At 38.9% G+C, this 14,805-nt stretch overlaps 1 protein-coding gene across 5 annotated transcripts in view; it reads left to right on the top strand.

Moving 5' to 3' along the window:
- Positions 1 to 14,805, top strand: part of ACAP2 (ArfGAP with coiled-coil, ankyrin repeat and PH domains 2) — a 143,490-nt gene that overhangs the window by 39,222 nt on the left and 89,463 nt on the right. For 4 of the 5 annotated variants that reach the window (XM_081085330.1, XM_081085329.1, XM_081085328.1 and 1 more), the window contains exon 2: positions 13,356 to 13,413. The exons of the other annotated variant lie outside the window; for it this stretch is intronic. In XM_081085330.1, the coding sequence (XP_080941456.1) occupies positions 13,356 to 13,413 (58 nt within the window). The remainder of the gene's footprint in view (positions 1 to 13,355; positions 13,414 to 14,805) is intronic. 5 annotated transcript variants of the gene reach the window in all.

Here is a 14,805-nt window from a genome sequence, read left to right as displayed (position 1 = left end):
TCACGGAAGCACCTGCATTGAGCATCTGCCCCCTGGTGGTCAGTGCGCATCATAGCGACTGGTTGGATGGACACTTAGCATATTAGCCTTTTATCTCCTATATATATAAAAGGCTAATATGCAAAGTGTCCCCTTGGGAATTCAACTGGGAGACCAGAAGTTTGATCACTCACTATGATGTGCGCTGACCACCAGGGGGGCGGCGCGGAATGAAGGAAGACCCCGGCTGGCAGCCAGGGAAGGGAGGCCCTGGCCAGCAGCTGGAAGGCCCCTATTGGCCCTGGTCACTGACCAGGCCTAGGGACCCTACCCATGCACGAATTTCGTGCACTGGGCCTCTAGTACATAGATTTTTTTTTTCAAAGAGGAAGGGAAAGGTTGGGAGGGAGGGAGAGGGAGATAGAAACAAAGATGAGAGAGAATCATTGATTGGCTGCTTCCTAGTGGGATCGAGTCCACAACCCCAGTATTTGCCCTTGACTGGAATCAAACCTGGGACCCTTTAGTCTGCAGGTTGACACTCTATCCACTGAGCAAAACTGGTTAGGGCTCAATCTGAATTTTAATGTAATATAATTTTATTCATTATAAATCTCTTCATGGTTTGACCAATAAATTTGTCTGAAATTGGTCACTATTATAAATATGCCAGTCACAGGAAAAAGACTAAAGATTAGAGGTTACCAAAGAAATACCTAAATAAACATGGTATGATATCTTTTGATGTGAAGAAATGAAATTTTTTAAAATTTATTTTACATTTTTTATGGTGGTCAGTACATTTAACATAAAATGTACTATCTTAACCATTTTTACATGAATAGCTCAGTAGTATTAAGTATATTCATATTTTTATGCAGCTATTACCACCATTCATCTCCAGAACTCTTTTCATCTTGAAAAAGTGAAACTCTGTACCCTTTAAGCAATAACTTCTCTCTCTTCAGCCCCTGGCAGCTACCATTCCACTTCCTGTCTCTATGATTTTGAATACTCTAAGTACCTCATATAAGTGGAACCATAGAGTATTTGCATTTTTTTAACTGATTTATTTAATGTCTTCAGGGTCATCCATGTTGTAGCATATGTCATAATCCTCCCTCCCCTTCTTATTTAATAAAGAACAGTTTATTGATTTTTTTTTTTTTTTTTTTTTTTTTTTTTTTTTAGAGAGAGAGAGAGGAGGGAGAGAGGGGAACATCAATGGAGAGTGCAACACACATCATCGACATAGACATGTGCCCGTGACTGGAAATCGAACTGGCAACTTCCTGGTGCAACTGAGCCACACTGGCCAGGATATAATTTCCTCCATTTTTAAAAATATATATATTTTACTGGTTTTTTACAGAGAGGAAGGGAGAGGGATAGAGAGTTAGAAACATCGATGAGAAAGAAACATCTATCAGCTGCCTCCTGCACACCCCCTACTGGGGATGTGCCCACAACCAAGGTACATGCCCTTGACTGGAATCGAACCTGGGAGCCTTCAGTCCGCAGGCCGACGCTCTATTCACTGTGCCAAACCAGTTAGGGCAATTTCCTCCATTTTTACAGAGATAGGTGTGGTTACCATTATTATCCAGGAGCCTTTCTTACTGTCATCTTTATATATTCTAGATTTTAGTGTATGTCATGTACATATCTCCATTCCTTATGGCTTTAAAAGGCAAATCAAAATAGACTTGTCAGCAGTTATTTTGAGACTTCAACAGAACCCTTTTATAAAATGGATTGTTAGACACAGATTTAGATATGCTACAAGTCATCTATGCTACAAATCATACCATAGGGAAAATAAGATTCAAGCCAATCCATAAGTCTGTAAGAGTTTAAGTGGCTGCTCTGTCTGGTGTAGCTACTCTCTGTCTCACTTCATCACCAATAAACTCTCTTTCACTTAAAAAAAAAAAAGAGTTTAAATAGTAGTTTATATTTCTTTTCCTTAGAATTGTGTTAAACACAAAACATTTTGAACTTGTATGTTGCCTTCGTTTATACTTAACTTGAAAGTGTCACATTAGCAGTTTTATTAAGGTAAATATGTCATCAGTATACATACTGGTTTACTTATTTATTTTTAAACATTTATTTGTTTGTTTATTTATTTATTTATTTATTTTTGTTGTTGTTAATCCTCATCCGAGGATATTTTTCCATTAATATTTTAGAGAGTGGAAAGGAGGGGGACAGACAGAGAGAGAGAAACATTGATGTGAGAGTCACATTGATTGGTTGCTTCCTGCACGTGCCCCATCAGGGACAGAGATCGAGCCTGCAACTGAGGTACATGCCCATTGACCGGACTCGAACCCAGGACCCTTCAGTCCACAGGCTGATGCTTTATCCACAGAGCCAAACCAGCCAGGGCTACATACTGGTTTATTTCTCTCAGTTAAGTCATCTGATGGCTTAGAATATTTTCCTGTTTTTTGTTGTTGTTGTTAATATTAGGTATCACCAGAAATTTGCAACTGAGATGCTATAGATCAGTAGGTGTTTAGTGAGCATCCATGAATCTGTTGTCCCTTCTTAGCCATTGTAAATCAGTGGATTAGATGTAATGATGAACTGTGGAATATGAATAATACTCAGTTTAAATATAGGTATTACTGAAGTTGTACAGTCTCTTAATTGCACAGTCTCCTTTAGAGTATAAGTATGGTTAAACTGGAGGATGAGGACTTGCTGAATAGAAAGTCAAGTTCGCATTACAGAGATTCTTGGCGCCTCAGCAATATAGTTAATATGATTGCATTAAGGTTACTGTAGCTAGACTATTCAAAGATGATCTAGTTTTTAAGACAATTTTGTGGACTACTGAAACACTTGATTGGTAAATTTGTGGGACAGATTTATAATCTATGCATAAACAGTTAATGAAGTTATTTTGAAGTGATTGATCTGTGTATATGTGTTGCTTTTATTTTATTTTTTAAATTTATCTTTATTGTAGAAAGTATTACAGATGTCCTGCCTTTTTCCCCATTTTGTGTTTGCTTTTAATTTTGAGAATTTATCAGCAAAGTGTAACTATCTAAACTATATAGTGGCTATAGCTATACAAAATGAATCAGAGTTGGACTCTAATGAATCCTAATTTTATAGAAGATAAGAAATCACAGATCTTGATCTACTGTACCTTGTCTCATGGAAAATTAGAGCTAGATTAGCAGTCCTTGCATTTGTAGAAGTTAGATTGTGTTTAATATTAAAAGTGACAATAAAGACTTTTGCCCAGACTTCCTGAAAAAGAATATGAAGGTTTGTTTTTTTTTTAAAAAAAAATCTAACTAATTAGTTTAAGCTTCCAGGAAGGGATTGAGAATGGAAAAGGAGAAGTGGGGAACTTAGCCATTTGTTTTTCTTGATGATTGTTAATATGCATTCTCATAATTTCTAGTTGGGAATTTTTTTTCTCATTTTAGTTTCATGTGTCTGATATTTCTGGAAAATTTTCCAAACATCTATTTTAAAATATTAAATTAATCTCTCCCATAGGATCATACTCTTGGTTCATCAAAGTATCAGGCCAGTCCCATTTTTCAACATTTAAAAAATTATTTTCCAACCATTTTGACTTATCTTAAAATTGATGTTTATTTTCAGCCCTTATCTTATTTGATCTCATAGAGCTTTTTGACATAGTTGATAACTCCTTCCTCCTTGATGCACTTTTTCCATTTCCCTTCTACACGCTTGATTTTTTTCATTAGTTGTTGTTTCTTCTTCTTCTTCTTCTTCTTCTTCTTCTTCTTCTTCTTCTTCTTCTTCTTCTTCTTTCTTCTTTCTTCTTCCTTCCTCCCTCCCTCCCTCCCTCCCTCCCTCCCTTCCTTCTCCCTCCCTTCCTTCTCCTCCTCCTCCTCCTCCTTCCCCTCCTCCTCCTTCCCCTCCTCCTCCTTCCCTTCCTCCTCCTTCCCTTCCTCCTCCTTCCCTTCCTCCTCCTTCCCTTCCTCTTCCTTCCCTTCCTCCTCCTGCCCCTCCTCCTCCTTCCCCTCCTCCCTCCTCCCTCCTCCCTCCTTTCTCCTTCTTTTCTTCTTCATTTCCCCTTGTTCTTCCTGATCTTTACTTTAATACTTGAATGTGCCAAACCTCAGTCCTTAATCCTCCTTTTTTGTCTTTACTTTTTTGGGGGGTAGTGTCCAGTCTTGTGACTGTAAACACTATCTAAATGCCTATGATTAGTAAACTTATATCCCAGGACAGCTCAGACTTCTAAACTCCAGACTCATATATTTATCCACCTATTTAATGTCACCACTTACATGTGTATCTAATAAAGACTTCATAGTCCAGTCCAAAACTGAGTTTGGGATCTTTTCTCCCGAAACCTGTTCTGCCCATAGTCTTCTCCATCTCATTTGGTTGTAACTTTATACTTTTGGCTGCTCCAGCCAAAGTCTTTGAATACATCTTTGATTACAGGTCTACCTTCTCATTGGTGTACCCGTGCACACATTCACACACCACATCTAGTCCATGAGAAAATCTGTTGGCTCTACTTTCAAAATATATCCAGAATCTGAACATTTCTTAACACTGATTGGAATTTAGCTTTAGCCATGATCTGTGAACTAAGATCTCTAGTCTTCTGACTGATTTTTTTGCTTCCTCTTTTGTTTCCCTAAAATCTCATGCCAGCAGAGTAATGCTTGAAAAAAATGAGTCATGTGTCTCATCCCTGCTTTAGACCCTTTGGTTGTTCCATATTTCACTTAGAATCTTTACTGTCAGACTACAAGGCTCTTCGTTGTGATGGGCTCTCCATTATTTATCTCAATTCCTCTCCTACACTTCTCTGCTTTGCTTTTTTATTTTTAGCCATGCTGGCTTCCTGGCTGTTCTTTGAACATACCAGGGCCACTGCATTGGTTATTTTTTCTGCTATAACATCCTACTTGACCACCCTATTTAAAATTGTAGCTGTCTCTGCCCCCACCCCTATTCTGACTTAAACAAAAAATAGCACTTATCACTTTATAGAATATTATCAGATCCACTTATTTGATACTAGAGGCCCCGTGCACAAATTTGTGCACCAGTGGGGTCCCTTGGCCTGGCCTGTGGGATCGGGCCGAAACTGGCTCTCCGACATCCCATGAGGGGTCCCGGATTGCAAGAGGGCACAGGCCAGGCTGAGGGACCCCACCAGTGCACAATCGGGGCCAGGGAGGAATGCGGGAGGTTGGCTAGCTGGGGAGGGACCATGGGAGGGCTCCAGGGCATGTCTGGCCCATCTTGCTCAGTCCCGATAGGCAGGACCCCAGCAGCAAGCTAACCTACCAGTCGGAGTGTCTGCTCCCTGGTGGTTAGTGTACATCACAGTGAGCAGTTGAGCAGCCTTAGCATATCATTAGCATATTATGCTTTGATTGGTTGAAAGGCCGACCAGACGACTGGGCACTTAGCATATTAGGCTTTTATTATATAGGATGTTTGTTGTTTGTTGTCTGTCTTCCTCATTAAATGTAAGGTCTAGGAGGGAAGGAACTTTGTTTACTTTATTCACATATGTCAAGCAATAAATATTTGCTCCTGTTTGTTGTTAGAGAAAAGAAAGGGAAATCTCAAATTTCCTCACTTGTATAAATTTTTCTAGTTTAGTGGGTTTTTTTTTTTAAAGTTGCTTAATTTTTTTCCTATTTTTGATTAACTATTTTGATTCTTCTCTTTGGATGTTCAGGTTTTCTATTTGATTATCAGTTGAATGAAGTGAGGGGATCATGGAAGTATAATTTTATGGTGGTATTGGAATAAATTCCTCCTTAGCTCCTTTGAAGTTTCTTTTAGTGCTCCCTTTCTGAGGTGCTCAAGAAGCCCACCAAAGGGCCCTCTTTCCTTTAGAAGTCCAAATCTTATATTATTCTATATTCTAGAGTATTATATAAATTTCCCTTTTCTCAAGATTAAAAGAATTGTAGGTATTGTAATGATTGAATTAAAAGAACATAGGCTTATCTTTGTATGTGGAAAAAACTGACTTTTTCCTTGTTTCCTTGTAAATCTAGATGTGAGAGTTATGCAATTATTTGTGAGTTCTTTTTTTACTTTCTGGTAACATCTAAATGAGGCTGGAGAAGTCATGACAAATTGGAATAACTTAGCTAGAGCAAGAGGGATTTGAGAAGTTACACATAAACACATGTACATTGAGATGCAAGTATAATCATCATGGGTGGTTCCAGTCCCCAGGTTACATAATTGTTTTAAATGCTGCATTTATCCTTCCATTCAGCTAATTTACTTGGTAATTAACTAAACTAGGGATATGTAATAAAATGAACCATAGTCTCTCTCAAGGCCTCTTAGTTTAGCCATCCAGACTAAATAGTTGACTTATCATATTGAGTGCTGAGTGCACTATTTGAAGTGAGCATAGGGTGCTTTGTAGAGGTGGTGGTGAGGTGCTCATACTGGGGAATAGATGGTGCCTCACTGTCACCAGTTTACTATCTTAAAATGGTTTATGGCCCTAACTGGTTTGGCTCTCTGGATAGAGTGTTGGCCTGCGGACTGAAGGGTCCTGGGTTAGATTCCAGTCACGGGCACGTACCTTGGTTGCGGGCACATCTCCAGTAGGGGGTGTGGAGGAGGCAGCTGATCGATGTTTCTCTCTCATCGATGTTTCTAACTCTCTATCCTTCTCCCTTCCTCTCTGTAAAAAATCAATAAAATATATACTTTTAAAAATGGTTTATGGTGGGCCCAGCTGCCGTGGATCAGTGGTTGAGTGTTGACCTATGAACCAGGAGGTCACGGTTCGATTCCCAGTCAGGGCACATGCCCGGGTTGTGGGCTCGATCCCCATTGTGGGGTGTGCAGGAGGCGGCCAGTCAATGATTCTCTCTCATCATTGATGTTTCTATCTCTCGCTCCCTCTCCTTTCCTCTCTGAAATCAATTAAAAAATATATTTTTTTAAAAATGGTTTAAGGTGGGAACATTGTCTTTAAAACCCTGAGCCTATTTAGTACTCTGTTAAATTTGTATTCTTCTGCATCCTGTTTACAGATGTTTAAAAGTTGCAGGGTTTCTACAGAGATGAGATAGTATCTGCTACACTAATAAAAGAGAAACATGCAAATTGGTGTCACTCCACTATGCCCACCAGCCAGTCAGGATGAGTATGCAAATTAACCCCCCCAAAAGATGGCGGTTAATTTGCATATGCAGGCTGAAGACAGTGTAGAAGGAAGCCAAGCGCTGCAGAAGGGAGCGAAGTGGCGGAGAAGGGAGGGAGCTGAGGCAGCGGACACAGGAGTGGAGCCAGGCAGCGGAGAAGGGAGCGAAGCCCACCGAGGCAGGCTTCGCTCCCTTCTCTGCTTTGCTCCGGTCGCAGGAAGCCCTATTCTTGCAGGAATAGACCTGAGGAAGCCCTGTTTTTGCAGGAATCTTCCTGCAACGGGCCTCTAGTGTGTGTGTGTGTGTGTGTGTGTGTGTGTGTGTGTGTGTATATATATATAAAAGCCTAATATGCAAAGTGTCCCTTCAGGAGTTTGACCAACTGGGGGTTTGATCGCTTGCTATGACGTGCGCTGACCACCAGGGGGAGGTACGGAATGAAGGAAGGCCCCGGCCAGCAGCTGGCAGCTGCTAGGGACCCTACCTGTGCACTAATTTCATACACTGGGCCTCTAGTGTGAAATGATTTTCTTTCTTTATTTTTAAATATGTTTTTCTGATCTTAAAGAAAGAGGAAGGGAGAGGGGGATATATAGAGAGAAACTTCAGTATGAGAAAGAAACATTGATTGGTTGCACATTGTTGTGCTCACCCTGACCGTAGATCAAGCCTGCAACCCAGGTATGTGACCTGACTGAACCAGTGACCCCCTCAGTGCACAGAACCATTCTCAACCAACTGAGTCACATTGGCCAGGGTGTGAAATGCTTTTATATACAGTGGGGCCTTGACTTACGAGTTTAATTCATTCCGTGACAGAGCTCGTAACTCAAATTACTCGTATGTCAAATCAATTTTCACTATTACAATAAATTGAATGCTGGGCTGATGTTGTGGCATTCACTGTGACGTTCGCTGCTTCAACTAGCGGTGGGGTATCTGAAGCTGGCTCATAACCCGAATTTTAGCTCGCAACTCAAAGCAAAAAATGGGCCAAGAGACGGCTCGTATCTCGAAAAACTCGTTAGTCGGGACACTCGTAAGTCAAGGCCCCACTGTATGTATGTGTGAAATTGCATATATGTATATATGAAATGCTTATATATACACACACACACACACACACACACACACACACACACACACACACACTAGGGGCCCAGGGCACAAATTCGTGCACCTTGAAAGGAACTGTGGGCCGCGAGGCTGCGGTGGGCACAGGGGCAGGTCTTGGCCCATCCACCACGCCCCTGCCCGGCCCCTCCTGCCATGGCCCTGGTCCCCTGTCTGCCAGCAGCCCCGCTCCCGCTGCCGCCGCTGCCACTCCCATGCACTGATGGCGCCGGCCCTGCTTGCACCCGCTGACTGCATGGAGTGATTGGGGGTTGCGCCAGCAGCAGGTGTGAGCAGGGCTGGCGCTGTCAGCGGGTGTGAGTGATGGCTGCTGCCCCAGTCAACCCTCAGGAGCAGGGGGAGGTGGAGAAGCCCTCAGGGGTGATCGGGCCAGCAGCCGCCACTTACACCCACTGATGGCGCTGAGCGCCGGCCGTGGATGTGAGTGGCGGCTCTGGCGCCCGCAGCAAGTGCGAGCACCAGGTGGAACTGCGGCATGCGGGAACAAAGAATTTTTAGTAACCACCAGAGGCTCGCCCCGATGACAGCAACTGGCGCCCTGCCTTGCCCTGGCATCCCTGCTCAACTGCTCCACCATCCCGCCGCAGCTGATGCCCACCATGTTATGCACTCTGCTGCCTGCTGCCAGTGCCTGCCATGTTCCACACATACCCCCTTGGTGGTCAGCGCACGCCATAGTGACCGATTGTTCAGTTCATTTGTTCGGTTGTTCTGCCTTTTGGACTATTTGCATACTAGGGTTTTATATATAGATATATAGAGAGATATAGATATTATACCTGTAATATCTATATGTCTCTATATATCTATATATTTTTTTAAATTGATTTCAGAGAGGAAAGGAGAGGGAGCGAGAGATAGAAACATCAATGATGAGAAAGAATCATTGACTGCTGGCTGCCTCCTGAGCCTGCCGCCTGGGCATGTGCCCTTGACTGGAATTGAACCTGGGACCCTTCAGTCCGCAGGCTAACACTCTATCCCCTGAGCCAAACTGGCTAGGGCTGAAATGCTTTTCTAAACAGCTGCTGTACTTCCATTGAACAGTTCTGACATTCAGCAGTTTGCTAAGGTTTCTTCCAATTCAAGATTCTGTGATTCTGGGGTTGTTTCTCACTTCCTCTTAAGTTTTTTTTCTCTTTATTATTTTACATTACTAGACTATATTCTCTTAATATAACAAATACTGTATCTTGCATGCAGGTGCCATGCCAGTTATAAAACACAGTGAAAATGTAAGGCAAAATTATTTTTATTATGTATTAATATGGATGTTGTTGTTGTTAATGGAAGAATCTGGGAAAGTTGTAGATGTGATTTGTTTAGCAGCCCATGATAGGTCATAGAGAGAACCCTGAAAGGCTCAGTATGTAGTTACCTACCTGCTCTGATTTGCATATATCTTGAGCCTTAAATACCATTTTCAGTGGAAAGGGTAATGGAGAACCATTAAAGGGGGAATATGACAGGTCTCGAATTGTAATTGTTGATAATTTTGTTGGGGCCTCATCCTAGGTGTCTCTACCATCTTGCTTCTTTCTCTCATTGTGAGTCTGCTGATAGTTCAGTCTTATTTGAAATACTTGGTCATCCTCACAGTATTATCAGTCACAGAAAACTTTTCTACATAGAAATCTCATTCCCCCCATGAAGTTTATAGTGCTCTCTTCTCCTTAAATGTATTGCCCATAACCGTGACAGGAATTCTTAGGGAATAGACATGCCTGAGTTTGTTGAGATTGCAAATGGAAATGCCTTCCTCCTCAGTCTTTATTTTTCTGGGCCAAGTTGAACGCAACATTATATAGCCTGTAATTTTGCAGTTTTTTTCCTTAACTCTCCTTTTTTCCTCATTAAAGTGATATTACCCCTCTGTAGATGACTGGTGCCTTCATTCTAGCTTTACACGCTCTACTGTGAAAACTGGATGGGGCTGTTAAACAGTCATTAGTCACTGTTGATTTATTGATTCCAACATAATAGATAGGCCATCTCTTCTTCCACCATCTTCTTTCATGGCATAGTAGAAGGATGTTAACTCCCACTGTAATTATAGTGTCATTTTACCTGCTTGAATATGCTAAATAACTCCCTGGTCAAGAAATTCAGGCTGTTAGAGAAGGGCGGATGAAATGGAAACAGCTTTCTAAAGTACTACTGATTTGTGTGTATGAGGGGAAAAAATCTAATTTCCTACCTGCTCAGAATAAAACATTAGACTAGTTTTCCTGTAAATAGCATCACCACAAACACATGGGTACTGAATTGTGCTCTGACTTTAAGACCTTACTGTGGCTACAATGGCTATGGCAACATTAGGTGATAGGAACGTTTCAGCTCCATTATAATTTTACTAGAGGCCCGATGCACAAAATTGATGCAAGGGGCTTGGCCCTCGCAGCCCTGGCTGCCTCCGCTGGCCCTCACAGCCCTGGCCGGCCCTTGCAGCTCCTTGCAGTCCCGGTTGGCCCTCGCAGCCTCGGCTTCATCTGGAAGGACATCTGGAAGGTCGTTCGGCTGTTTGGTCTAATTAGCATATTAGCTCTTTATTATTAAGATGGGACCACCATCGTATATATGGCCTGACGTTGATTGGAAGAAAGGTTGTTAGGCTGCATGTGAGTGTATATGTTCAGTAGAAACCAACAACTAAATCAAATCTTAAGTTGGTCATTTCAACTAATTAGCTTGAAAGAAGTTGAAGTTTGTGTGAAGCTAAATTATATAAAGTTTAAACAGAGTTTTTAACAAAGTGAAAATTGTGGAGTTTCTTTACTGAGTCAACAAACAAGTTGAATATACTGCTAAGAGAGAAGTGAACAATGATAGAGATATATGTGAGGTGCTTTGGGGGCACAGAATGGACATGTAATTGAGCCTGAGTGTTTGGGGGAAGAGTTTCTAGGACAGTGATGGTGAACCTATGACACACGTGTCAGGTGACACACGAACTCATTTTTTGGTTGATTTTTCTTTGTTAAATGGCATTCAAATATATAAAATAAATATCAAAAATACAAGTCTTTGTTTTACTATGGTTGCAAATATCAAAAAATTTCTATATGTGACATGGCACCAGAGTTAAGTTAGGGTTTTTCAAAATGCTGACACACCGAGCTCAAAAGGTTCGCCATCACTGTTCTAGGAGGACCCACCTCCTAGGAAGGTAATGTCTAAATCTTTTTCTTTTCCCTCTTCATTAGTTTTAAAAATTATTTTAAAATGCATAGTTATTGCAAATATTAAAAGAATCCAGAAATACGAGTAGTAAAAGGTGTAAATCCCTAATTATACACCCTGCTCTCTAATCCCCATTCTCCAAAGTTGTCATTAATAGATTGATGATTATGTTTCCAGATTTTTTCTGTGTGTATACCATCAAAGTTTTCCCCCACAAAATTGACCTCACACTATGTTTAATTTTGTAACTTGCTCCCCCCCCCCCCATGTAATAGTCTATAGTATTTTTCCATGTCAGTAGATATATATATCAATCTCATTTAAAAACTTGCTGCCTCACATAATGGTATGGCTGTACTACCATTTATTTACTTTCTATTGCTGGACATGTAGTTTTCCAACCTATTATAAACAATGAATGTCCTTCTACCAAATTATTTATTTTCTTTTGTGAATTAAATTTTAAATGATGAGTAGCATATAGTAGGTGAAGAGTATGAGGATTAATGTGAAGGAGGAACATTTTCTGGATTAAGGGAACAGCATGTACTTTCAAAAAACGCTGCTGAAGAAAATGACAGACTTAGGGGAGAAGCATTTCTGTTTTTATGAACTCTTGTGTTCCTGAACTGTGTGTTAGAGTATCTTATTTTATGGAATAGACATCTATTTACTGAATAATTTATAAATATATAATTTTCTTTGTGAGATTAAAAATATTTTTCAATAAATGTAACCAATGGAGAAGTGGAATCACAAACTGATAAAAATGACTGTTCAGAAGTTTCACAGAGGTTAAATGGATATTTCTGGGAATAGAACTTATATATTAGCTATCTTTCTCATCTTTTTTGTCTAAGTGAGAATTTCTTATCTAGAGTTCAAAATAGTTTTTTGAGTTGTTAGTCTCCACTGCTATCCAACTGAGACAAATTTTGTTTAATTAAAAAAGATAATGATTAGAAGTTGCTAGTTTATCAAGAAGGTATCTGAAAATGGTATATATGGCTTATAGTAGATGAATTGCATTTTGTTGTATATTACTCTTAACAATAAAATTTTATTATACTTAAAAAGTTTTAGTTGTTGCTGTTCCAAATTTCTAATTTTTGTATGTTGCCTGTAGTGTGACATCAAGTACTATAGTATTATATTTTTATCATAATCCTGACAAGTAAGAGTATTTGCTCATTTTTAAAAAATCACATTGGAAATAACAAATATCGCATGATCTCACTTATATGTGGAATCCAATGAAGAAAATAAATTGATGAACAAAACAAATCCAGAAACATTGAAACATGCAACAGACTGACATATTTCAGAAGAGTTTAAACAAAGAATTTATATGCATATATACATAGTCCATGGACAAACAATAGTGGAGTAAGGCTTGGGAAGGGGACAGGAGGTAGATGGAGGAGGTCAAGAGTGGGGGGGAAGGAGGACATTTGTAATACTTTCAACACTAAAGTTTTAAAAAAATGCATTGGAAATAAATGGAACATTAAACAAGGGAGGCATCCTTCTGAGCTATTTCTAAAAGTAAAAGATTTTCTTTTTGGTTGCCAATGATGCTTTGCTGTTTGGTTACTTGTTGAATAGAAATCAGAACTTTGTAAGGCTCAACTTCTAAAATGTCTTACTCATTTAAAAATATATATATGCTAAATAGTTCTAATTAGTCCTATTAATTTGAAAAGTATAAATGCTTTAAGTAAATCAGCCCAATGTGTTCTCTCATTACCTTAAATAATAATTGTATTATTTATTGTATTTCATGATTATGAAATATTTATACTTTATGTGAAGTATAATTTTTAAGCATTTATATCTATTTTTTTACTTAGAGTAATTTTAAGAGTAAACTTTACATTTAAACACATAAAATAACTTATTTTATATATAATTTTTTTTTAGAGCTGCTTTAGAAGAGGTAGAAGGAGATGTGGCAGAATTGGAACTAAAACTTGATAAGGTAAATTTTACTTTTTTAACTTTTAAAACATTCTTATTTTCTATAAATAATAATTTGTGCCTATAATAGTAGATGATTCACATTACTTCTTTTATCTCTGTGTGGGTAAATGCTATTTTTATCCCAATTTTACACATGAGGAACTTGAGGCTAGGAACAATAACTAGCTTGTTCAAAATCTAATCGAAGTGCCAGAGCAAGAATTTGAACCGTGTCTGACTTTATTTATTTATTTTTTTTAAAGCTTATTGATTTTAGAGGGAGAGAGGAAGAAAAAAAGGAAGAAAGAAAGATAGAAAAAAGAAAGGAACATTGATTTGTTGTTCCACTTATTTATGCATTCATCGGTTGATTCTTGTATGTGCTCTGACTGGGGATTGAACCTGCAACCTTGACAATGCTCTAAACAACAGTTACCCACCCAGGGCCTCATGTCTGACTTTAAAGCTCACTATATATTCTTTATATTGTTGGAAGTTTGTTCCCTTTGTCCCCATCAAAAAGATTGTAACTATCTTTTTTGATGCTTATAAATTTGTAAGTTCCTGTTTATAAATTTGAGTGTGGCCATGTTCAAATATAAAATAAAATAAAATAAAACAAAACAAAAACTCATATTTTTTTCCCCCCATTTTAAATAGCTTTTATTTAAGCAAAATCAGATAGGATATCACATTGGGCTTAAAGTAATCATTACCATCTTTAACCATACAATTCAGAAGCATTTTTCCTTCCTGAGCTGGTTTTTAACTGAGAGTTGGAGATAACTGTTCCCTTTATCCCCAACTTTTGCCAGAAAACAGAAAAATGTCCTATTTTTTACATAGAAAGATTAAGTTCTCCAGTGGCATTTTTAAAAATATCAACCTATATGCACTTTAGAATATAAAATAACAGTGAATTGTTTAAACTCAAAGACCCACTATTTTGAGAACTTTTTATAGAGACTTGGTCTTTCCACGTAGATATCATTGGGGTTTTTCCTTTAATCTCAGGCTCTTCTGTCATCTTTCAAGCAGCATCTGTAAAATTCCCTCACGCCCATAGACATGCGTGCCTCTCATTAGTGTGGCAGCATTATTTAATGAAACTTATAGGGGTAACTTTATTTTAAATGGGGGGCTTGTGTATACAAAAGGTATGTATATTGTCATTGTAAAAAAAAACAGTTAAAATTTTTTTTTCATGTTAATTGCTTAAAAATTTTTTCAGAGCCAATGAGGCTCTTTAAAGAAGTTTCTTCCAAAAAACGGAGACAAAGCCGGGTAACAACTTTTAAATTTAAATGATACCTTTATTGTCGTCAAAAACTCATATTTTTAAAGAACTATTGCCAGAATGCTTAATATATATTTAATAATTAGCCAAAACCAGTTTGGCTCAGTGGATAGA

Source organism: Myotis nattereri (genome assembly GCF_964212035.1).
Source record: "Myotis nattereri genome assembly, chromosome: 3".
In the NCBI taxonomy this organism is placed as follows: domain Eukaryota; kingdom Metazoa; phylum Chordata; class Mammalia; order Chiroptera; family Vespertilionidae; genus Myotis; species Myotis nattereri.
This window is presented reverse-complemented; position numbering and strand designations above follow the sequence as displayed.